Source organism: Hermetia illucens, chromosome 7 (assembly GCF_905115235.1).
Source record: "Hermetia illucens chromosome 7, iHerIll2.2.curated.20191125, whole genome shotgun sequence".
NCBI classification, from domain to species: Eukaryota; Metazoa; Arthropoda; class Insecta; order Diptera; family Stratiomyidae; genus Hermetia; species Hermetia illucens.
In genome coordinates, this window is record NC_051855.1 from 14,189,452 (window position 1) to 14,216,144 (window position 26,693).

General features: G+C 40.5%; 1 protein-coding gene across 3 annotated transcripts; it reads left to right on the plus strand.

The window, feature by feature from the left end:
• Nucleotides 1-1,108: 1,108 nt before the first annotated feature.
• On the plus strand, nt 1,109-17,830 carry LOC119660957. Of its 3 annotated transcripts, none has more exons than XM_038069997.1 (7): nt 1,109-1,221; nt 11,776-14,025; nt 14,096-14,578; nt 14,639-14,829; nt 15,256-15,826; nt 15,909-16,018; nt 17,347-17,830. In XM_038069997.1, exons 2-7 carry the CDS (start codon nt 11,791-11,793, stop codon nt 17,366-17,368), a joined length of 3,612 nt encoding a protein of 1,203 aa, XP_037925925.1. In that variant the 5' UTR covers nt 1,109-1,221; nt 11,776-11,790; the 3' UTR covers nt 17,369-17,830. The 3 variants fall into 3 exon arrangements, with proteins under 3 accessions (XP_037925925.1, XP_037925924.1, XP_037925926.1); XM_038069996.1 differs by having other exon boundaries at nt 1,115-1,767; XM_038069998.1 differs by lacking the exon at nt 1,109-1,221 and adding an exon at nt 10,648-10,781.
• Nucleotides 17,831-26,693: the final 8,863 nt, after the last annotated feature.

Sequence of the window (26,693 nt, forward strand, 5' to 3'; positions counted from 1 at the left end):
TGAGTGGTTGCCAGACCTCACATCAGGCGCGACCCCAGTTGGTGAATAGGGACATACCTATTGGTGTGTAAGCCTAAACAAAGGGGGTGTGAAGGAGGCCCGAAATAGGAGGCCCGCATGATTTTTCTCCACGGCCTGGAGTCATCTAATTCGCATGGATGAGGAGATCCGACAATATCTAAGGTACATAGAAAAAGAAAACATTGTAAATCGTGTCTCAAGTAAAGCGATGGCATAGTAATATAGATATTTACACAAAACTCAGAACTATTCATAAGAACTCAACCACTAAAAAGTTTCCATATTTAAATAAATTTTGCGTATCACTCCGTCACCGCTGACCGAACCTGACTGGATTCATTCAAGAAAATTTTTCTATGGAGATCTGTGTCGTTGTTTGATCAAGATTTCTCATACGATTTCACCTGAGACACAGGTAAAATTCCTCAAACATCCATGGCACTGAATGAGCACCCTTGCTACCGGCGTCGCGAACGGTGAGGAGGAATGTCGATGAACGGAGGTGAACTAAACCACGCAGGTAGCGCAGGTTATAATAATATCATGTGGTGGTTTGTAATATAACCACTGGGAAAATAGATGATTTCATTTAGGTTTTTGGCGTTTTTATTTTTAGATTAATTAAAATTAATAATAGTTCTCCTGAAATTGTAATTAAGATACAATTTGACTCGGATTTAGGTTTAAGTGAAATTTTTCATTGACTTATCGAATCTGAAGTTGCAAAGATAAAATTCCCAATAATCGTGAAACGTTTTAAAGAAAAAAGATTATAAAAAAAAAGATACTTCTGAAAATTCACATGAAAAAAAAATGGTAATATCAGAGTAGCAATCTTAATAATTTATTCCATATTTACGAACTTATCTAAGAGTGGAGTTTAACTTATGATCTGCATTAGATTAACTACTTCAATGCCCACCACTTTCGACAACTGGAGGAGCGGAAGATACTGATTTGGCGGTACCAAACATATGAGTGTTGTGTTGTATTTGTGGTGCGATCAGTGTATAGAAGTTGATGAAAAGAAAGGTAATATAAGATAAAAGTTGAAGCAAGAAGGTTGAAGCCAATTACCCATTTTCAGCGTTACTGCAGTTGTAGATGATCGTTGAATGCAAGCAGTTCGAAACTGTGTTGGGCTTAATTGTTTCTTGCTCTTTTCTTTTTAAAGAAAATGTTCACATCGAATTCTATGAGGTGAAAATCTATAATAATTAATATTTAAGAAAAGTGCAATAATCTGTGTTCAGTATGCCTTTCAAGGTTGGATTCTCAAAGAGAGATTTATACTCATAAAAACGCAACAATCTAAAAACTTAATCTATTGTGACTTGTGTGGTTCACTTCATATGTGCTGTTAAATGTTTATCTTTTACTATAAAATTGCTTCTTCATAACATATCTGAATTCTAAAAGTGCTGAGTGTTGTCTTTTACTTCCTTCAGATTTTTTTTTGTCCCCAGTAAATAAAATGCAAAGTGCAGTTTACCGCAATCAAAATGTTTGTTCATCTAAAAAGTGCAATGTATCTATGTGTGTATAATTTTTTTTTCTTCTGAATAACTACGGAAAAAAAGATGGATGTGCGTATATAACATCGTATCTAACCAAGAGTTCAACTAACTGGAACGAAGAAAAAGCTGAAAAAAACATACATAAAGGTTCGGTGTTCTCTTGAGCATCAATTTATGAGCAACAGGAATCCGTACTAACTTTGCCGCTAACTTTATATCTTTTACAATGGTAAATACTATATCTTTTTTTTGGTGAATTTTTGGTTGGAAGAATAAGAATGATTGTGCATGAATTTGAAAAGTTCACATAGAGTCTAGAAAAAACTATATTTCTTAAATTTTTTATCGTAAGTAATCTTCAAAGTAGATTCTGTAGAATTGTGCAATTTAATCTAATTCTAGGGAATTAAGATAATCTTAAACAGGACATTCAAACAAATTGATTGCTTCGTTTCCTATCAAAAAACGCCCTGATGTCAAATAGTTAGTTTTCCTATCATCCGTGTCCGATTTCCTATTGATATCACATTTATTCATGAAAGATATTGCGATAAAAGATTGGACGACAGATTTTTTACTGGAATTTAAAAACAACTTGACCTATCTTTACTCCTCAGAAAAATATTGAAAATTGTTCGTGGGCAGAGTTATTTCCTTAAGCAAAGCTCTCCCCTTTCATTTTCTAGTGAAAATACCCACTATGATCTGGAAGCTGTTCCTGGCGATGTTTAAACGTTTAGGCAGTTTGTCGAGCGCTTTAGTTCGTATCCCCCCATGAGCACGCTGGACTCTTCCATTCCTGGTAGGTTCGCCCAGTTCCTTCAACCGTTCCATTTCGTTTTTCAGCGTAGTTGCCATGAACCAATTTCCGGCTCCACAGAATAGGGTCTCTGTCCCTTTCTTGGTCAGTTCATCCGCTGCCTCATTGCTTTCTAACCCATTATGGCCTGGAATCCAACAAAACAAGCGTGGTCTCTCTGTTGAGGTATACCCATACCAATTTGAAATTCAACTGGCAGGAACTATGTGCCTTAACAACCATTTTATTGTAAAATTAAAACGATATTCCAGTACATGGAACAACAGCCCGCAATGCAATTGTCGCCCTCGTTAATATGGGGCCTATCCATTGCCACTTCCGTCTTCCAATGACATCGCGTACGAATGCTAAGCCAGTGCGACGACCATGTTCTTCGTTTGAGATAGTGTCAGGGCAGTGTACTCCGTTGATACCGCGCAGACAGGTATTGATATAGCCCGTAATATTTTGCGTCATGATATGTCGCTCTGATAGAAGCTATTAGTTTCTCCGGAATGTCCCTTCCACATAGAGCATTCCAGATACACTCCTTGTTCACACTATCGAAAACTTTCTCGAAAGCGATGAGAAGGTCTAAATTTCACACACTGCTCCAAAATGATCAGTAGAGTGTTGATATGGTCAATGCAGGAGGATCCTGAGCGGAAACCAGCCTGCTCTCTGTCGATCAAACTGTTCGACGTTCCAATTGTCACACTCCAAACGAATCCCCTTCTTTGGGACCTTAGCGATCACTCCCTTCACCGGATGTGATACGGTTAAGAAACATGGTGAAATGCTCTTCCTATCTCTTCAGTTGTTTCTTATCGGGGATGAGTAGACCGTTGACGCCCTTCACAGGACCATTGAAAAACTTATTCTTTCGTCACGCGGTGTAGAGTTCCGAAATCATTGTGCTCTGCGGCATCTTCCGCTTCCCTGACCAACACAGTAGTAAACTCTTTTGCTACTGCTAGGGGGGGCCAAATGACATGGTCGCCCTATGGCGGCCCACCACAACCTAAACGTTTTCCCCTCGCCGCTTCCAATGTAAGGGGGCAAGGTTTGTGAGCAATCTGATCGGAATCGCAGACCTTAGCCCCTCCCAGACTAGGAAAGGAGTGATGGCACGGCCATCGTCCCAACTTCTACTAGTCCGGTCGAAATTAAAAGCTACGATGCAAACCAGACACCCACAAAGTCAACAAAACGCGACATTAAAATTTACTAATGTTGAGTCAACAATTTCAGCTAACTTTTCGGCAAGCATTTCAAAAGTGGAACTCCTGAGCTTCGGATAGACAAGGTCCATTCTACTTCTGATGTAGAATCCTCTACTGAAGCACCTTGGCAATGATTTCACTAGACTATGCAGAGAAATCCACTGAAGAGCCCCGTTTTGAGCGTCAAGCTCAAACTTACAAGAAGATGTTCACCTGGTGAACAAAATCCTCTTAAGTTCGTTTAGGCATCAGAGGATTCGCAAGCAAAGGGAGCTCTAAACCTAATACTAACAAGCCCAGTAGATGTAAACCCCAATAGATAGTGGGAATGCCCCAAGTTAAGCGCCAACGCTGTTACGTACGTAACACTTTCAGAAACGGTTATACCGATTGACTCTAAATTTGATGCGAAGGTGGGAACTGTGAACGCCCACGCATACAGTGAGTTATACCGTTCTATCTAGAATTTAAGGGAAAAGGGTCCCAATATTTGCAAAAGGGGGTGTACAATTTTTTTTCATCAAATATAGCCATGTGGAGTATGAAATTAAAGGTCTCGATTGGCAGTTTTCCAATCTGGTCTCATTTCTGACATTTAATGAATATACACAGAGGGAGGACGGGGGCTGAAAAGTGGCAATATATCCACTCTTCGTTGTTACAGCTTGGTGTGCGCTAAACTATGTCAAGGGGACGCGCTCTTTCAAGGCTCTGCAGGAGTAGAAACGTGTGCCAAAAAATGTTGAAGCCATATTTTTACGATTTTCAACCAACCAACACAAAGCATGACTATCTAACAAATGTGGATTTTATGGATATTTCTCTTCATTGTATTTAGATAAAATTCTCACACATATTTTACAAACGTAACAAATTTCACGCTAGTTCGGACAAGTACGAGCGCGAATATTGTATTACAAGCATGCATGTATTATGTATATTATGTGGAACGTGTTTTTTTAGAAAGTATTTTATTTGCAAGTCATATCTCGAGATTTACGATTAGCATCATTGGGTTTTAAAAAAAAACTTAAATAGATGTTAATGAAACAGCGACAGTTCTCCTTTCATTAATTGTATCCATCATTTTAATGGATGGATCTCTTACAGTTTACAAAGTTACAATTATGGCCACGAAGATCAAGTTTAGCTTGAATGAAGATGCAGAATGTAGAGGGCCAAAATTAAATTAATATGGGTACCAATTTGAGAACAAGAGGCAATACAGCAAGCAGGTTTAACGAAAGTTTAGAGTAACTATCTATTTACTGTTAATGACCAATCATTTGTACGTTATTGAATAATCAGGGTATCGTGATACAAACCCGCAGGATACTTCAATTTCTAGTCCCCCCTCTCAAAGTATAATCGCAACGAATCCACCCACAACCAAGAAAGAGCGCCAGTAGCCATGAGATTGGCCAGACAGCGGGACTCTGTCATTCAGTCGCTGGTACAATTTCTGCAAGTGAACTTGAAGGTAAACATCTTCTTCTGCAGCCTTTGGGGGGTTGGGTCGTTTTCATCGCGTCATTTTGCTCGGCCAAAGGCTTGATCTGGATACAGTCGCAAGGCTTTCAAATCACCATCCAGCGTATTAAGCCTTTGTGGTCGTTCCCGTTGTGTGTGTGAATTCTCATTAGCGCGAATAATATGACCATACCCTCGAATACTCCTCTTTCCCACGATCAATGCAACCCAATATCGATCGCTGATATCCTGATATCCTCCTCAACTGACCGGACATCTGATGAAAAGGAAACGGTAGGCAGGGCCATGAAGTAGGAGTAAGAACATCCACGAAAAACATCAACTACAACTGATGTAACAGTAGGGGCAGGAGCAGCCACAGCAACCATCAACCATAACTTCCGTGGTAGTACGGGTGCCACCGTTCTGGCGGCGAAAAAATGAGACTTGGTTTCTCCAACTAGAGGCCCAGTTCACGTTGCTACCGACACCACAGGATTCAACCACGTACTCGTGGCTATCGATGAGGAGTCCGTCGTACTGAAAATGAAGCAGTTGGATAGAGGTAAGATTGGAACGGAGCTCCTGAAGTCTTTGTGGCTTGAGCGACTGCCGGAGTGCACTTAGACTATACTTTGCATGATCATGGAGGTATCTCGCAACACCATTAAGATGACCATAATGAGGCGATAAATGATTGTATTCCTGACTAATATAGTTACTCTGACAACGACCGTGAAAGCTATGCGTTGTAAAGGGCGGACTAGAATGCGTTTGACATCCACCTCACCAAATGGGCGGCCCGGTAGTTGCGCATCGAGGTATGCATCAAACTTCGGCGTGCGTTGGTACAATTGTATATCTGCAAACATGGTTCTCGACAAGGAAGACTTTCTTGGAGACTGGATTGTTGTGATTGACATAGGAGGTTGTCGCTAAATTGAAACTGTCTTTGTCATCTCTTCACGTGCTGCCAGTTGTCAATACTCATACGGAAACCCGGAAACCGCTCCAACCACCATATGAGGGCCCCTATATGGTCCTCGAGCTGGGAGAGCACTCATAGATTGGACGTTGACGGCAAGCCTAAGATGGTCTCTTTAAACAGGTTGAAGACTTTATTCTAGGGGAGCAGCCATCATTGAGAGGAAGAGTGGACGCCGCGTCCGCTTTGATTTCCGCCAGCCAACCTCTGCTATTATAAGTTCCCCGTAGATATTAGGCAAATTTATAGGAGTACGAAACAGCAACAGGACCTGATGATATTGCCGCTCCGCAGGCAGGTTGGGACCAAAAATTCAAGCTTGATGAACTTTTCAATCAAGTTATTGAGGAGGGTGGGTAGAAATCACCTGAAAGCACAATCGTTTCAATATCGATTAAGAAAGGCAGTCCAGCAGAGTGTTTAGTTTAAGTTATTGCCCGATTTGATGGATATTCTTAGGGGCATGAACATTTCTGAGCGTATTCTTGAGAAATGCTTTCGCGACACCGCTTAAAGTATCGTGAACCAAGCCGATGTTTTCTAGAATTGAGATTGACGAAATACATGCCTCACAGTTGCTTATTGAGAACGTAAAAACAATACCCTACCTACATTGTCTTCCTATGGTAGAGAATGAACTCATGTGCTGGGTTAAACCGCTCTAGCGCGATTCGGAAGCCAGAACAGAACATAACCTCTCCGTGTCTCTGTCGGCATTCACCAAGGAAGTAACCTCTCGTCATTCTTGTTCGTTCTCGTCACCGGGCACTGCAGCAGAACTGACAATGTTTCAGGATCTGCAGACTGCATTATATGATGTTTCCTAGCTTTTCAAAACAAAGCTAATCTCGAGTAACTCGTTCAAAAGTAGAATGATAGCTAATGGTGACTTCATCCAAACTGACCGAAAAAAGCATCGAAACCAGATTCAGATGGGTCAACCCCCTACCGAACGAATTTTTAATAAATGGATTTATTCTAAGGGATAAGGGACTTTTGCGGTTCTTCTTGGTATTACAATCAATCTACGGAACAATTCATAAAATCTTATCTATTCTAATTATAATTATTCAGTGCGTCCTCTTTAATGTGCCCTCCAAGTAGCCTCTCTGGATAATCTTTACAAGTTCAATCATTAATTCACTACCGGGCGTTTCACTTTTTATTATGATGATCAAATCACTAAAAATCAGTTTCTCTTTTAGGGAATTTATATTTAAAGTTGTATTGGTGGATGGAAGAAAACACTTACTTAACAAGAAATAGTGAATTTTTCTGTGTAAATTTTAAATAAATTCCAAGTTGGTATAGAAATGGCATAAAAATGAGGAGAAATGGCGATGAGCGAAGAAATCGTGCAAAATAAAAGCGAATTAAACTGCCTTTGTTGAATGTGTTAAGAAGTTAAGCTTGGTGTGGTGTTGTGTGACTCCGATTGGAAAAAATATGCAATTTTCTAAATTTTTTTATCTCATTTTCTGCCGGAAAATATATTTCCTTAGACCGAAGAAAACTATAATACATAAAAAAGCTTCTGCCATGATTAAGTGAATGAGTGTTGAATGAGACTGGTAATGGTTGATTGGCCAGAATATCTAGTCACTCACTATTTCATATTTACCGGTTGACATTTTTTTATAGATACGAATACATGTATCTATATACGTGCATCGATGAGATGACGAAATTTTTCATATCGCGTCAAGATCAATGGAAATTCACAACTTTCACTCTTGTTTGTATTTACTTTCTTCTCTCTTCATTGATCATAAATTCTCAGTTTTAATTAATTTTCTAATTCCACATAAGGTTTCGAAATAAAAGCAAAATCAAAAACAAATAAAAAAAAATGAGAAAAAGAAAAGTGAGCGAATTTGATATTGTGATTATTAGAAAATCATATGCATGTTTAATAATTCTTGATTAATGGCTCATTTGATTATTTCGCATTTAAAAACTAGTTGATTACTTAGCGATTTTTTATTGGCCTTTTTTGTCGAATAAACTGACGTATTCGGTATGCGGATATGGGGGTAACCTGGGCAATATTTGTAGTAAAATATGACCAGCTGCTGCATATCGACATTTGTTTTCTTTGAATAGGCATTAGCAATGGCAAATTAGGTAGCAATTTCAACATTTCCTTTGATCCGGAGCAACTGATGTTATTTATCTAAATACCAATTACCAATTCACCAAATATAGTCATGTGGGGTATCAAATAAAAGCTCTTAATTAGTACTTCCCTAAACTGTTTTGAGGTAAATTGTAGAATGCGCGAGTAAGGAGTCGGAATGTATACACTTAAAGTACGGCAGGACTGATTTTTGGAAACCACATAACCCAAAAATCTCGAAAAATGCAGAGTGACACATCTCTATATGCAATCAAGGCCTCAAAATATGTTCCACTCCGATATCTGTTCAAATAAACTCGATTTCGCACAAATTCAGGACAATGGGTCATCCGGGAGACATAAAGTCATGCCGGACCAAGCAAATATGTTTGACGCGGGAATGTTTGCTGAGATATTTAAGGATAGGTCCACATCAACAGCAATAGCATCTGAGCACATTGTCAGAAAGATGGTCCCAGTCTGTGATGCCTCTACGCTACGATGCACAAATAACAGATAATCGAAACCGTAGTGAAATGACAAAATCAGATGACTGGCTTCCTATGCCTGCAAGGAAGAAGATAATGAGCAAGAAAAGGCCCAGAGAAAGGCGAGGTACAACATTCGTAGAAGAGAGCTCGGAAAGGCGATCCTTGGAAGTAAACGGAATTCCTTCAAAGAACTCTGCCAAGAGGTCGACACCAACCCGTGGCGAGGAACCTATATAGCCGTAATGGCTAAGTTGAAAGTAAACAGAGCCCCGCAGGTCAAGCGTCCATAAAGAATAGTGACCACTCTATTTCCACAGCAAAACAAATGTGCTATTGCGGCCAAAAGAAAGCATCCCACAAAAGATATCCCAAGTATCCCATTGTTTGCTGGACAGTATGGGAAAGTTTCTGAAGTGTATTATATGCAACAGGTTGCTTCCAATTATAGAAGAAGCAGGAAGCATGCCCACACAACAGTACGGTTTTCGCGATGGCCGATCAAACGTCGATGCTATTAACGCAGTGGTCAATTTAGCAATTGTAGGTATAAGGTGGCATGACGGTAGGAAAAAATACTGTGCCATCATCACCCTCAACGTGAGGAATGCTTTCCCCTCGGCGCGGTAGGTAATATGATCAGCTATAATTGATGATTCAGCTAATCATCAAGAAGATGAATATTTGGTAACCAGTGCAGTGCCACAAGGATCAGTTCCGGACAGAAGACGATGTTGTCTGGGCTTGTGAGACATCGGTTAGGCTGATAAAGGGTTGGTTATTAGCACAAGGATTAGAGTTGGCGGAACCCAACACTGAGGTCGTACTGGTGACCAGTTGCAAACTGAAATAAATTCTAGGATTTCATGTGGGATAGTCCAAATCCTTCATCAAATATCTCGACGTCATGCTGGATCATCGATTGACCTTAAAGGAACACTTGAACTCGCGAGCGAGAAAGTAGGGAAAGTTGTAGCTGTGTTAACTGGCACGATGCCCAATATTGGAGAACCCCGAGAAGGCTATTGTTTAGCTTGTGTTCATCCATTTTGCTGTACGCAGCATCAGTTTGGGCAAAAGCCCTTAATGTTCAGTCCCATTGATATTTTGGCTGAGGAGGTGCGAAGATTATACAACTGAAAAGCATATGTCGCAAATCGACGACGGGAAAAGAGAACACGCACAATCAGGATGTCGCAGGAACGCTGGGATAATTCCCACAAGGTGGTGGATGTCCAAGCTGAATAAAATATCTGACAATTAAAGTACAATAAAAATTAGTTTAAGAATACTTGCAATAGGTGCAGCGCAGCAGAAGGTAAACAACTATCTGAGTTTCAGTATCTTTTTACAAAAGTTACATTCTTAGCACTATCTTGACGAACGTATTTAGGACTATTTTTACAAAAATTACGAGTAGATTTAATATGGTAAACTTTACGTTACATCTCACGTCCCATCGTCTCGGAGCTCTTATCTATCTAATAAAACTGAAATGCCTTCCAACGCCCCATCGTTAATAGTCCCTACATCACTCAAGAAACCAAATTAAGGAAAAGGGCTTTCTAAATAGGGCAGTAGTATCTGAGGAAGAAAAAACTGTAAGCCACATTCAGCATAGTAATTTAAAGGAGTTCATTGAGACGATAAATTTAGCAGCTCATTAACAATGCTTAGTGGGTATCGATTATCTGCCGATGGTCATTTGAAACTCCCGACTCGGGGAAGCGCATATACCACCACCCTCTTTGAAGAGTTAAAAAAGGAGTTTAGTTTCCCATAAATAGAAGAATTAACTCCAATTCCTTTCATGTTAACTTTTTGATGCACAACAGTGTATCGTGAATGACAATTTGATGGCAAAAAAAAGCTAATTGGCCGATAGCCAATAGTGAAATTTGTCACTTTCCCGTTGAACGTTCATGTCCAATATATATGTACATGTATGGGACTTGCGAAAGACCGGACCACATTGCTCTCATGCGGGATCCGGTTATACTGCGGCAGTAACAGGTCAACGAGGTAACCATCAACTTGCCATCCGAAGAGCAAGAAGAAAAAATATCAGATAAGATTTGCATTTAATACTTTCAATGTTTGGAAGTTTGTCGTGCAGTTGGAAATTAAATGAAACGGTTTAAGGGGCAAAGCCACATTAGAAGGTACTTTTTCACATACTCACATACTTCTTGAGATTTTGTTTTTAGTGGGAGGAGCGGAATTCAAACAAATTTGGACATTAAATTAGTCATATTCCAACATCCAGCACAGCCGTGAGGAATATATTGGATTGGAGTCACTTCCCCTAATTCCTGCCTAAGATCTAGCTGGGGTAATTTCACTCGGACCTGTCCTGGAGGGGTATAACCATATCAAAGGTTTGATCCAGTCTAATGGCGCATGTCGAGCTATATTTGTAACCCGAAAACTTAACGCATCCAAGGTGCAGAATTCTAACTCTATCAGCGTAACTGGGAACTCTTATTTCTAGCTGCATCCCATTATAGATCACAGGTATCCCGTTCTCTCGACCCTTAAAGACCACTCCCAAATTGGGTTTTATATGGCTGATAAACGACCCGTGTGTTTTCTAAGACACCAGTCTTGCAGCGAAGGGGTGCCTTTCAAGATCCTCCTGAAAAAGGAACTTGTCGCGATCTAGGCTTGCAAAGAGAATGCGAAGTGGAGCCGTGTTGTCCAAATCCCAGGTCAAATTGTTGAGATCAGGGGTGGCAATAATCGCCACCCTTTGCATTGATACTTATAACCTAAAGGGATTAAGTATTCTAGGGTAACTAGGTCGTTGGCCACTATGTCCACCTTGAAGATTCTGGCTAGCGCTTCTACCCGTGGGAATTATTGTGAAATAACACCCCCCCACATTCCCGAGCCTGCTGAAGCTGATGGAGCTTCAAAATTTGGGGGCCGACTATCACGGTCAATTTGGCCATTTATTTTAAGTTCTTGAGATAGCTCTCCCCTCTTGGTCGTCTCCGGCCACCAAGATGGTTTTTTGACCATTGTAATCTCAATTAGTCATTACAGATGTGAGTACTCTTTATTATCTTCCAGAAATGTTACTGTTTAGCCATTTTTTATACCTTATACGAAAGCTATAATATACCTCAATATTCATCATTACGAAATTAATTTCAGAGATAAGGTAATGCAATGGGGAATTCAGGAAGCATCCATAATGTAGCAATAGGATTAGATGAAATTCAGTATCCACACCATTACCATCAGCAACTACATCTGAATCAACAGGATGGCCAACATGACCCACCGTCACCACATCATCAACAAAATGTTCAGCATTACCAATATCCATTACATTGGACTGCATCATATTCTTCAAATGGGAGCAGTAGTGGACCACAATCACAACCACATATCAAAGTGCTCCCGCCGGAACCAATAAAGCTATCTAATTTACGCCCGACTACAAATGGGAATATCTTGCACTCCGGTGGAACCCTAAGTGGTCGACGGGATTCTTTTAATCCTACTCTACTCCTCCAGCGCTCTCGTACAACGCTTAACGAATCACCAAGATATGTTCAACGACCTGCAGCCCGGTCAAACAGGGAACGAATTCCAGCTAGTCGCTCAATTAAACCACCCGTGGTACAATCAAGCAAGCATAGTGGTATTCCCGGAAATCATTCTAGTACAAATGCAGTCCAGAGTTCAACAACTAAACGATTTGGTTCGGAGCCAGATCTTCGAGTGAATCTAGATGCAGAGAACGAGAGGAATAGTCTAGGAGTCAATAATAGTACGAGCGCATATCTTCCGCCACAATCAAAATCGAAAATTGTCAAGACCAAAAAGAAAATGGCTCCGCATGCGCCAAACAATAATGACGTAAATATACCAGCCCCAGACCCAAATGGCAGTCAACCTCAGCGAAAACTAAGGCTTTTCAAAACCAAGGCGGAATCGCGCAAGACTGCTGCAGAACGGACGACGCCTAACAGCTCTATGGTAGTACCAGAAGCGCCCGACTGCCAGTTGCGAAGGTTCGGTTCACCTGAGAGAATATCATCTTCCTCAAGACAATATCTGCCTGGGAGAACTGACCAAGGATCCAAAAAGCAGCCTGACAACAAAGCTAAATACATCGTACCACCTGTATTCCGACGTGAAAAGTCCTTCGATATCACACTATTGCGGAATAGAAACAACGAAAATAAACAATCAGAAAATACAATTAAAGCCTCACCTCCAGTACTTCCAGATAAATCGCCCGTGTTTCGTCAACGATCCATTGATAATTCGGATGCTATGAAAAACGCTCGTATGTCAACGTTCGATCCAAAGTTGAGTAGGTTACGGAAATATTCACAACCCAGTGCCGTATTACCGGGCGGACAGGATTTTAAAGCGAAGCTTGAGGCGATTACAAAACGACAATCATTGTCAAGCATTGACAAAATTGACGGTGATGAAGCGAAAATGTCTAGCTCACAAAAGCCACGAAACAAGCCAGTACAATCAAAAGCTCGTGCTTTGCCCAAGGTAGCACCCCAACTGCACGAAAAAGAACCGGCATCTTTTAAAAATGTTGAGGTTTCCGCACATCTAAATGAACAAACATCCAATGCTGTGCCCTCGAAAATTCCCCAGCTTACCAAATCCTTCTATTTTGGAATGGAGAAGCGTCAAAATGATGAATATTTGACTGATATGGCTAACCAAGCTACTGAAAATGAAAGTTTTGCGAAAATTCAAATGGAAGTCATTGATCAATTTGCAAAGAGTATCTTTTCGACACCGAAATACCAATGTGCAGAGTCTGAATCATCTGAATCGGCTCTGTCATCAGAGGAAGGTTGCCATATAATCCATGGAGCTGGCATAGACAACCTATCATACGATGATGAGAATAATTTAACTCAAATCCAGGCCCATATACGACCAACCTTGCCACGGAGACAATTAGAAATACCACGTTTTAGCCCTGCGGCTGCGTGGCGAACACTGAATGAAGATCGGCCTTTTTTCGCAACTCAGAGCACGAATCCAGGATTACCAGTAGATCCCGTGCAACCTGCACAGTCCACTCAACCTCTTGAAGAACGTATTCAACGTAATTACCGTGAACCAAATCCAATCTATCCAGATAATAAAAGTGGTGATAGTGGTATATCAGGTGATGCAGGCTTGCCTGAACGCGTAGATAGTCCGAGAAATCAAAGATTGGTTTCGGCAAAAGTTGGACCATTTTTGACAGCTTGGACTCCACAACAAGATTTAGATGAGGATGAAGAGGAAGATAATACAAGTTCGGACGGCGAAACCAAACTGAGAGAAGTAGGACCAGCAAATAAATATCCTAGTCGTGGCCATACGTTTAGTTTATCTTTACCCCGTGAAAATCAGCTGTCGTTATATGAGGAAAAGGTAGGTTTCACTTTGAAAATGAGTTCATACTGCACTGAGGAAAAATGTTCTTTTACTTTTTTTTTCTAAGGAAAAACCCGGTTTCAGTAGCCTACAAAAGCTTAAACGAACTGTTTCTGGAGTTTTCTCTAGCCCATCGAACAATAGCAACAACAACAGCGACAATCGGTTGAATACGAACTACCGGAACGATAATTGGTTACTTAGTCGATCAGCCCCAAATTCTATAGATAATCCTGAAATAGTTGCATCTAATCGAACCAACCAATTCAATTCTGGTAGCGGCCAAGAAACTACAAAGCATCCATCGTCAGCCCTTAGCTATCTTACAACCGGTAAACATGTGATGTACCTACCCAACCAGCCAATTGAGGAGCCTGAGACTGATTTCACGAATAGAAATGCTATTGCGGCTGTATCTCCTGCTGCATTATGCCTGAATACCTCAACAAGTTCGCCGTTGAAAGATGATGTCGAAAATGATTGGGTGAATGCGTCGGAGGAGAGACAATTAAAAGAAAATTCAAACAATGCAGGACGTCATTTTGAGAATGTAAGATGAGATGTGAAAATACGTTTCTATCAGTTTTTATTTAAAATCTTTTTCCATTAGTTGACAACCGCGGATAGTCCAACTATAGATTCCGCGAAAGTGACCAACAACCGGAAAAGTCGTAATAGTCATCGTTTCACATTCCAAAGTACGGTTCGGCAAATTGAAAGGCGTCGAATTGCTGATAAATTATCCAAAGAGGCAGAACAAAAAGAAGCTCAGCGAATAAGCGAACTAGAGGCGATGCGAAGGTCAGTAAGCACTGTACTAGGTATATCAAAAAGTCCGTCGAATTGTTGTAGTTTTGTGTGTAATCTCCCCAGGGATCCTCCTCCCTGTAATGGTTTCCTACAAAATATTTTTATGTTTTCTGAATTTTATGCACTTTTTGGGCGTCCTACACATGGATCGTCTTCAATGCTTGTACGATCTCTTTTAAATTCACCAGCCCAGTTATAAACCATTGTTTCCGAAGGAGCAGATGTGCCTAACACATTTACCATTTCGGTATAAATCCCTGATGGCCTCAAATCTTTTTTTTGTAAAAAAATAATAACTGGAAATGGACTGACATGCCAACTTGGTTGAAATTCAGGGAATGCTGTAATGAACTTTTTGATATACCTAGTACTGATATATCCATACTAACGTTACTCTATTATAATTATTTAATTCAGAGTTGAGGAGGAATTTCAGCGTAAAAGGGCCGGTGAAAAGGCTTCAATACGTCACCAACTTCACTTATTCTCGCTGGAAGAGAGTCAGTGTGTAAGTTTACCAGTCGATTGGCAAAATCATACAAACAACAATAGCTACAGTAGCAGTTCACCAGAACAAACAACCCCGCACTCCCATCATTCGAATCACACTCAGCAACAACGTGCCGAACCTGATGGGGCGGTTTCCTCAAGTCCTGCATCAAGTCCAATCTTGCGTTCTTATTCGAAAGCCAGGATCAACCCGGCAACAACTAGTTATGGAGTAGATACAAGCAATCCAACCGGTGCTAAGATGGGATCATCACAATATACTCGTAAGGACGATGCATCCAAATTTCATAAAGTAAATGCAAGAATGCGACAGCAACAACAAACCGAAATCCTATCGGAGTTTCGAATGCCACGGCGTGAATATTTCGAGTATCGCTCACCTTCCACGAATTTTCGAAAAACTGGTCACCAACAGCAGCAACAAACAGAGCATCATGAAGTAGTATGTAAGGTACCGATGTCGGCCAGTCAACAGCAGGTTGGTATCAGTTTGAATCGACAATTTTGAGTTTGGTGTTCAATGTTCATATTCAAATATATCTATGGGCCTCATGTAACAGGGGAATGACCAATACTTCTATAATGACGATCAGAATGGAAACATTGACCAGCATCCACGTCACTATCTTACCCCTAATTCACCATATAGCGCACAGAAGAAACCATTTCGGTAAGTTATAGGAAATAGTTAATAATATTATGGTAATTAATTTTTATTGTACTTGGTTTCATTTGAAAGTCAAATCCACGATTTAACAAATGAAATTAACACATTAACGAATTAAATTATTGCTTTAACCAGTGAAATTAAGGACGAGTGGCATGTACCATAATGACAGAGTCCAGATCAGCGCAATAAGCAACAGCAAAGCTCCCTGCTGGCAAGATCTGATCGACGAGGTGAATAGGAACCCGTGGAAGTTCGATTACAAATGGATAACCCGAAAAATCGATGCCTTACGGATGGATGGACCCGATCTGTACGGCCACTATTCTCTGCGCATCTCGATGACAACGTCTGTACAGAGACCGCCAAGAACTGCCCACTTTCTCTATAAAAGGATTGCAACAGGCAGTCATCTCTATAAAAAAAACAAGGAGGCGCCAGAACCCGATGGTATCCTAGCAGAGGTATACAAACTGCCAGACCTACTGCTCGACACATTCAATGCTTGCCTGAAAGAGTGCATTTTCCCTTTTCGTTGGAAGGTGGCTAGACTTGCGCTGATCGGCAAAGGGTAAGGCAACCCTGAGTTGCCGTCCTCATAACGCCCACTTTGTGTGATTGACAATGCTGGGGAAGTGCTCGAAAAGCTCATCAGAAGTAGACTCGCTGAAGCGATATGTGCTGCTGGAGACTTATTTTAGAGGGGGGGATCCACAGTTAAAGCGGTCATGCACCGCTCCCTGCTCTTTGAAACGCTAGAGCGTCAGAGGATGGAGGTCACGTCGGGGGTAGACCTCTGAAACGCTTCCTATGATAGTCTACTTAAACTCTACATATCTGAAGAGTCCCGCCTGGTCGGTAATGTTGTTGGTATCGCGGCGCCTGTTGTTGGACCGACTTTCGAACAGGTGCAAAGCAGACTTTTGGGATATTAATGCGACTAAACTGTTTGTCAATTGAGGGATCCCCCCGCATTCACTTGATGTGGGACATCTGCGAACCGCTTCAGTAACGTTGCACCTAGGGTAGATGTGAGGCAGTGTCTGACGGTTTGGCTCTGCTTTGATACGAAGCCGTGAAGCCGTTTTCGCTTTTTATTTTCGAAGCTTGGGTTGCCGAACCCAAACGAGGACCCCTCATGGATCAAAAGAGAAGAAATTACTCCCCATTAATTTCTTTTGTTAGAGTGTTAATTTCATTGGTTAAAGCGTTAATTGTGGAAGCGTTAATTTCATTTGTAATTTTTAATGTGTTTTTGGAGCTTTTTTAAGGTTTAATTTTTTTTTTCTCATTCATTAACATTACCATTTCCCTTTTTTCCATATTTTCAGATCGCAATCGCCACCTCTATAGGATGTGTTATTAATAAAAGGACAGATTTCCATAGGACGAATAGAAAATGCCCATCCGGTAATTTAACGAACCAAGCAGGAGCCCATGAAACGTACTCAAAAACTAAGCTTGAGTTGAATAAACAGAAACAATATAAATGAACCAAAGTCAAATAAAAGGATACATGAATACCTGGAAATGTTTATCTATTCAGCATTAGGAATGTAACATAAATATTGTTCAATTATACTCTCTATTTCTTTGCTTATACGAAAACAAATATTTATTGGATTGTGCAATAGTGTCAGAAAAAAGAGAAAGTGTTTTATAATGATATAATAGAACACAATACAATGAAAAGAAAGAATTGTTAATTGTTGATGTCATATTTAAATAAGATGTTTGTTATTGAAAGAATTTGTTTGTCTAAAGATTATTGTTGACTATGAGAATATATAATAAATTAATAAAACAATGCCTGAACGTCTGATTGTTATTTTCGAACTAAATTTTCTCCGAGAAAGACCCCCAAAGACCACCTCCATCCACTCCGAGAAAGACCCCCAAAGACCACCTCCATCCACGTCTTCTGTGGAATCCATTCAGTGTTCTTCATAGCATCTGTTGCCATTGCCGCTAGTGCCACTTGATTAACTTAACTACTTGACTCTGTTCTTTAAAGCTCCATTCTGGCATTTGAGTTCGACTACATAACATGCAGCTTCCGTCTTTGGTGAGTGTCGTCTGCAGGACTTCTCAACCCCTCGTGAAAATCTTGCATTTGCTTCTAACGTTCCCAGGAGAATATACATCATACCAATCATATTTATTCTTCCATATCATATTTTACACACTTGTTGAGTTATAGACCCGCCATAGAGCCATATGGCGCGAGTTCGAAATGATACATGCTTTTCTGCTATTTAACGAAGGAGCAAAAATCATGCCATTGTCTATCAATATCCGCATGGCTGATATGACAATTTACACACTTCAAAAATTGAGAATAATACGAATAGGCAAACAATATCCCCAAAAACAAGAGCCTCGAGCTCATACAAATCACATACATATATATCTCATCAGCTCCTTTATTGCCCCTAACCATTTTCCTATTAAATTCTGTCCTTGCAATGAGGGAACCAAGCGGATGTCCTTCCCAAAGCAGAAAGCCTTCATTTGGTCTTCTATGTGCTCCTGTTATATGATAACGCACTGGTACATATTAGTATTACCGAATGGTATCTGACTCCTGCGGTGATTCAAAATCTCCTATGAGTCGAGAAAATTGTCGTAAAGTCTTGTCACAATTGTGATGGTTGTGGTTAAGTTATCGTTGAAATTCATGTCTCAACATTATGCGTGGGCGAAGACCACCCTAAAGAGCAGTTTATTAAATAGCAGGAAAGAGCAAAGGGCGAACCTCACTCTTGGGAAGGACATAGAGAGTTACTCGCTACTCCAGCGACTATGGACTATGATGTTGGCTTTGTAAACATTCTATAAAATGAATAAAGCGGCTATTAAAGAAAAAATCTCAGAGTTAAGTGTTATTTTATGACCTGTCATGAAATAAGACAAGTGATACGATAGAGGAGTTCTTTTTATTTCCGTTTAAGCTATTGTGGACGTAAAGAAAAATTTTCATTTCAATGGTTGTTCTATGGAATTTAAAAAAATAAGATGCGAGAAATAAAGACGTTATCTACTAGCGGGTGAAAAAGTGGCTCTGCTTTTTAAGGAATACCTCGAAATGAATTGCTAAGAGAGTAAAGCACTTATACTGGAAGACGCTGTTAAATACAGACATGACGCACGATTCGTTTGCCAAATGACACTGCTACGTTGCCAAGGGTTGAGATACACAAGGTAAAGTTCCAGATCGTCTTGAACTCGGGTCCCAGTGGTAGTCCTGGATAACCATTAGACAACCGTCGTGTGAGTGGCGTCCCAGCGCACATTCTAATAGAGACCGCTGAACCTGGCAACAGGTATAAACTGCACCACCCATATGCAATGGAATATATACCCCAGGTGGCAGACCATTTGTACTAGAAAATCCACTCTCTTTGTAGGTCAGTCCTATTTATTCTGGGGAGGACCTTTTATTGCATTTGATCGACCCTTTTATCATAATAAAAATTTGAGGAATACAAGATCAGCACCAGCCATCAAATACCTAACCTAACTAATAAAGAAAAAAATACCACTTACATCAAAGGAGGTCAGCTGCAAGTTATGGTGTGATATATCTACTGATACCATCCGGAAGTGGCACCAGTTAGCAGCAGTAGTTACCAAAGCGCTCCTTGACACATAGATCTCCAGGTTCGGCATACCACTTCGGATCACCACAGATCAAGGAAGGCAGTTTGAATCTACAACATACCATCTGGCAGCTAATGGCATGATTGAGCGTTTTTACCGTCAGCTCAAAGCAGCAATAAGATGTCATAATAGCTAATGGACGGAAGCATTGCCTGTCGTGCTACTAAGCATTGGCGATCAAGCAGTGCACTGCAGGATAGACTGACGCGGAACATAGCTCTCTGAGGCCAACCTATCTCTCCTCTGGAGCGGTGTGTGTCTACCAAGACCGTTAGTGAGTGGTGATAGCCACACCCTGTACGAGGTGACCCTACTATTAACAAAACGTTACGAATTTAGACTGCGGAGTCGAAAAACACCTCCCCCAATCCAGAGTGTCATGCGAAGCGTGCCCATTGGATAGTTTGCAGTCGGGGGTAACGGACTGTATACGAACGGAGCCTCACTGATACCTGGTCGCCTCAGTGAGCAAATTAGACTTTACCGTGCTACAAACAATAACGGAGCCAATGGCCAGGACTAAGATAGCCCAGATAAACCTCCACCATCCAACCACCATTCTCCACCAAGTTGCATCTATGGTAATTGCAAGGGCAAGTTCCAAGGAGAACATTGGAATAATGCTGGCTCAGGAGCCCTGGGTGTACCGGGGGCAAATTCGCCATCTGCAAAGAGGAAGCATGCAGGTAATTTGGGACTCCTCTTGTGAAAAACCAAGAGCTTGCATAATTCTTAAACGTAATTTAAAATACATATGTCTTTCAGAGTTCTTAACTGGGGACCTTGTAACTATCCAAGTCTCAATGGAAGCCGGGAGGAGCACTCGAGAGGCAGTCGTGGCATCGGGATAATTCCCAGGAGACGGAATTCGGGCTCCACCGGAAGAAGTCGCAAAACTGGTGAAGTACTGTGAGAAGGAGGCATTACCACTTCTCCTCGGCTGCGATGCCAACGCATATGAGGCCAGCTGTCCAGGTAAGACAGTTAAGTCATCAAGGGATGTACCATGGTGGAACAAGAACCTGGCCAGAATGAGAACAGAGGCACGAAAACTCTTCAACCGGGCAAAACAAACCGGGGACTGGCAGAGGTACAAAAATACACTGACTGCGCATAGCAACGCGATCAGGGAAGCAAAACGGAACAGCTTCAGGGAATTCTGTGAAGGGATCGAACAGATCACAGAAGCAACCAGGCTTTACAAGGTTGTAGCCAAAGACAGGGAAATATCCTCTGGATGGGCAAAATGTTAGAAAGGAGACAAATAGAAGTACCGACAGGTACAAATCTGTCCACAGGGCGGGGTACTATCGCCGCTGAGTATGGTAGTGGATGAACTCCTGGACGTGCTAACAAATACTGAAATACAAGTCCAGGATTACGCGGACGACATTGTTTTAATCTGTAGGGGCAAATATGAAGATACCCTATGTGATGAATCTAAACTGGATTAAGGATTACTAATGCCTGGTGCAGAAAGGTGAGACTTCGTATCAATCCAGCCAAAACCACCATAATACCATTCACTAGGAAACGTAAGCTTGATCGCCTGAGAGCCATAAGGTTACATGGCATGGAGGTGAAATGAGAAACAGAGGTGAAATATTTGGGCATTACGCTAGACCAAAAATTACTATGGAGGACACATGACGAAAAGCTACGAAGGCTCTAATGAATTGCAGGCCCATAGAAGGAATAAAATGGGGCTGCACCCCGAAGATGGATATACAATGCAATAGTAAGGCCAGTGATTACCTATGGGGTGGTAATCTGGGCAGAAAGAGCTGAACTCATCACACAAGCCAGAGTATTACACAAGCTCCAAAGATTGGCTTGCGTGCGCATCAGTGGAGCAATTAGGACATGTCCAAAGGCATCCCTGGATGTCCTTCTGGATTTAACCCCTCTCCATCTGCACATACAGATGCAGGCAAGGAGGGCGATCTTCAGGATGGCCGGGGGTATCAATGAGGCAGGCAGTTGCCTTGATCAAAGGAAGATTGAAATTTTTTCTAGCCGATACTCCGAATTATTGATACCATGGGATAACATGACAACAAGGTTTCACTTCAATAAAAAGTTTGAAGCATGTTAGTGTAATAAGGCAAACCGGGAGAACGTGGCTGTACCATACGACTAAAACCAGCAACTGATTACTTCGTACACTGTTAAGGGAAAGTCGCAAGATGGACCCCTCACAGCAGAGGGAACGGGTGTCGGGGTCGTTGGTCCAATGAAAATGTGCTTGGAGCCAATGGGTAAGCACACTAGAATATTCCAGACGGAAATATACGCAACAGACAGATGTGCCTCCTTTAATCTAAAAAAGAACTACAGTGGACAGAACGTTGCTATTTTGACCGACAACGAAACGGCAATCAACGCACTTAGGTCCAACCAGGTAAATATGATCGGCTCGCACAATAAGGCCTGCATACTCTGGGGTTCTAGTTAGCACTGATGAAGGGAAAAAGTGATTCCCGAAATATCTCCTCCTCTCTCCGGACAAAAACTGATTCCTGAAATATCCCTCATCCCTTCATCAGTGCTAGCAAGGAGACTTATTAGCACTGATAAAATGAGCAAGTAGTGTTTGCAAGCTATTGAATAGTACAAGCGAATGGAAAAGGCAAGTATTATTTATTTCAGGTAAAAGATAAATTGCCAATTTTCTCCAAACAAGTGGTACTATCCACCATGAAAATTTCCACCATTATGAACCTACAAATTATCCATACTTTCCATCAGTGTAGAAATGATTAACAAATTTCTATGCCTCGTAAAATTTAAATAAATTATAGTAAAATTATTTGAATATAAAATATATTGTCAAAGGAAAAATCGCACTTACCCCATAGCTGGTCCATATCGTTACTTCATGATGAATGTCACTAATTTTTACTTTTAGATTATTATTATTATATTATTAGCCTTATTTGCTCGGCGTCCCGTCGCGTTCGCTGACACACACGTCGTTAAGGGCACACACGTTAACTGCAATATCGCGAACTCTGACTCACACGAATTGAGGTCAGCAGCGAATCCTCCTAAGATTCTGCTGGGGGCTTTGCAATACCCGCAAATTCAAATTATAAAATTTTCTGGCTCCTACGTCGTGTGTGGTCAGCAGCGAATCCTCCGAGGATTCTGCTAAGGCTAGTAGCGAGATTTGCGACACGATTTCGGTTACGAATGTAATTTATATATTTTTTTTAGCCACACGTAATGAGAGTAATGAGGCCCAAGAATTTACTTTCAATTCAATATCACCCCCGAAGAATCGACTGACCAAATAATCTATTTTATTAAAGAAAAAAATATATAATATCACACCTTCCTCCTATCAGAAGAAAAGAACTTAAACGTTATTATTAACAACCTTGATGGAATCTCGCCAGAATATATCAAAGAGGATTTGAAAGCGAGCTAAGGACTCCAATCACGAACATAATACAATCATATCTAAAAAAACAAATCCTTCGTAGTCTAAATAGATAAGCACAATTCAAGCGAACGACCAATCGAAGCTGGAGTTCCCCAAGGACCAACTTTCTCACCGACATCTTTCTCTCTCCATAGGACCAGGCTGTCATTATTTGCGGCAAAAAACAGACCAACTCTTCTCTACACAAGCTTCGTTTTCTACAAAAGAACGATAACGATATTTAACCCATATAAAGGGAGCAAAGGTGCTGAGCACCTCCACAGCAATACATGCTCCATGACTAATTTTGAAAAAAAACAGGATATTATGGCCCAAAATAATCGTTAAGTTACCAAGAAATATCTGAAGTTGTGGTGCGAAATCATTTGAAAAAAAAAGCAATCCTCCATTCAACAAAATGCATCAACAGAGAAACAACCCCTTCATACCTGGAATGAATAATCGCAATTTCATGAGAACCGAACTAATTGATACCAACACTTACTCGACAATCTAAACAGCAGCGTTGACCCAATAAAACTGTCCCTACTCAGAATAACCTTCTTCGACCTAGTGGACCAAAATGCACATGAAAACCCAACCTCTAACACATCGTCCTCCCTCATCGTTTATAAGCTTGAAGGATCCCAATTCCAAACTTATACGTTGACCGAATAAAGACTAAAACTCACTGAGGAAGAGGATAACTGGTCCTTGAAATATCGGCATTTAGAAAACTAAATTTAGTCTCTTTTTTTCAATATAAAAGAAGCCGAAAAAACACATACATTAAACGCATTTTTCTCGAAACTACCATTTTCAGCTGGTAAAATAAAGTGGAGCTTAACGAAGCTGGTGAACAGAGACCCAAAATAGCCCTTACCTATAAACATAACACATACAATCAATACCAACCGTGACAAAATCCAATACTTCAACGATAAGTGTTCAAAGATCCTATTTCAACATAACCCACATATACTCGACCATCTTCAGCCGAATGAACATCATTCAAGTTAACAAACTACACCTTCGGAAACTAAACGAGAAAAGGAGAAGCAATAGAGGAGCAAAAAAAAAACAAACAAAAATAAAAGGATACGTCTGGTAATCCCCTCAGGCAACGAAGAAAACAACGAATCCCTGACAGAAGAGGAGTCCTCATCGGACATCCAGTCCGAAAAAGAGTTAACCATAGACGAGGACGAAGAGCTAGAAAACAATGCAGAATTTCCTGCACCCCAACCACCGAAATAATTAAAAAACAAGGTATTTATAAGAACACCCATTACTAAGGAAAATAACAGTAACTCAACCAAAAAGAACGGAACGGTCCCAATAATTCTACGCCAACCGGAAATTTGACTTCAACTTGAAAGAGGATTAAAAAAAAAAAACAACTAAAAATAATAGTAATGAGGCCCAAGAATTTACTTAACAATTCGTATCACCCCCGAAGAATCGACTGACCAAATAATCAATTTTATTAAAGAAAAAAAAAAACAATATCACACCTTCCTCCTAGCGGAAGAAAAGAACTTAAATGTTATTATTAAAGACCTTGATGGAATCTCGCCAGAATATATCAAATAGGATTTGGAAGCGAGCTAAGGAGATTGCTCACATAAATACCAAAATCCCAAATAAACCAAACAACCACTTACTCTCTTATCTGGAATCCCATGAGCACGGGGACAAAAACTTCTAGCGCATAACAAAATATTCCAAAAAATGTTGAAAGTATCGGATTCCAACAATCCACGGTCAGCACGGATTAGAATACTTCAAAGAGGGCAAAGCAGAGGCATTCGCCAACTCACTCTAGGACCAATTCCCTGAAAACATCTTTTCGGATGAAGACTCAGAGGAGGAAGGAGAAGACGATTTTCAAACATCCACGGAGGCTAACTCACTCTCATGTCAAGAATTCCATCTTCAAACTGACAAAGTCGAAATAACAAACATCCTCCAATCTCTAAAGAAAAAAAAATCCAGATTGGAACAACATCTCCAACGAATGCCTAAAAAACATGCCTAAAAACATATAAGAGACCATCACCATAATTATCAATACTATGTTCAATCTTGAGTACAACCCTAAAGATTGGAAAAATAAGCAATAATTGTAGTCATTCCTAAACCAGAAAAAGACCCGAAGTTTCCCCAAAACTGAAGACCAATCAATCATTGCTGAAATCGCAAAAGAAAAACATTAATTCGCAATTGAAAGACTTCCTTGAAGAAGAGATATGAATAAAGCTTTTGACAAAGTCCCTTATTTCGATCTTATCAATAAAATGAAAAAATTCAAAGCCCCATCTCCAATCACGAACATAATACAACCATATCTAAAAAAAACAGATCCTTCGTAGTCTAAATAGATAAGCACAATTCAAGCGAACGACCAATCGAAGCTGGAGTTCCCCAAGGACCAACTTTCTCACCGACATCTTTCTCTCTCCATAGGACCAGGCTGTCATTATTTGCGGCAAAAAACAGACCAACTCTTCCCTACACAAGCTTCGTTTTCTACAAAAGAACGATAACGATATTTAACCCATATAAAGGGAGCAAAGGTGCTGAGCACCTCCACAGCAATACATGCTCCATGACTAATTTTGAAAGGAAAGAAAGGATTTATTAAGATATTTATGGCCATGCCATATTGCACATAGCTTGTATTCTAGTTGTAATTGTTTGCAGACTTTCATTGTTAAACGAATCTGAATGTGGTTGTATTCGACATTACTTGCTTTTGGTAGGGAGACTATGTAAATTAAGGTAACAAAATATTCCAAAAAATGTTCGAAGTATCGGATTCCAACAATCCACGGTCAGCACGGATTAGAATACTTCAAAGAGGGCAAAGCAGAGGCATTCGCCAACTCACTCTAGGACCAATTCCCTGAAAACATCTTTTCGGATGAAGACTCAGAGGAGGAAGGAGAAGACGATTTTCAAACATCCACGGAGGCTAACTCACTCTCATGTCAGGAATTCCATCTTCAAACTGACAAAGTCGAAGTAACAAATATCCTCCAATCTCTAAAGAAAAGAAAAAATCCAGATTGGAACAACATCTCCAACGAATGCCTAAAAAACATGCCTGAAAACATATAAGAGACCATCACCATAATTATCAATATAATAATACCTCGCATCAGAAACGGAACTGTGGATACGGAATGCATTTAGCGTTTGCATCAGAAACATTCTGGAACTCTTTCGGCGTCACAAACTATTAAAAACTACACCGAACAACCCACGCTAAAAATCCGAAACCGGACCGGCCGCGCACCTCAACTGGAATGAGAAGGGCGCAAAAGACGCTTAGGAATGCCATATTGCACATAGCTTGTGGAACTGATCCGTAATAATCAAAGGAATATTTAGCAAATACGTAAACCATATTCTGCTGACAATTAAGAAGATATGGGGGATGACCCCTTGCCTACCTAGGCGCCATCCCTTGGATTTATCTTTTTTGGAACTAATTTACCTTTGGAATATTTTCTTGAATATTTTTCTTACTTAACAATTCGTATCACCTCCGAAGAATCGACTGACCAAATAATCAATTTTATTAAAGAAACA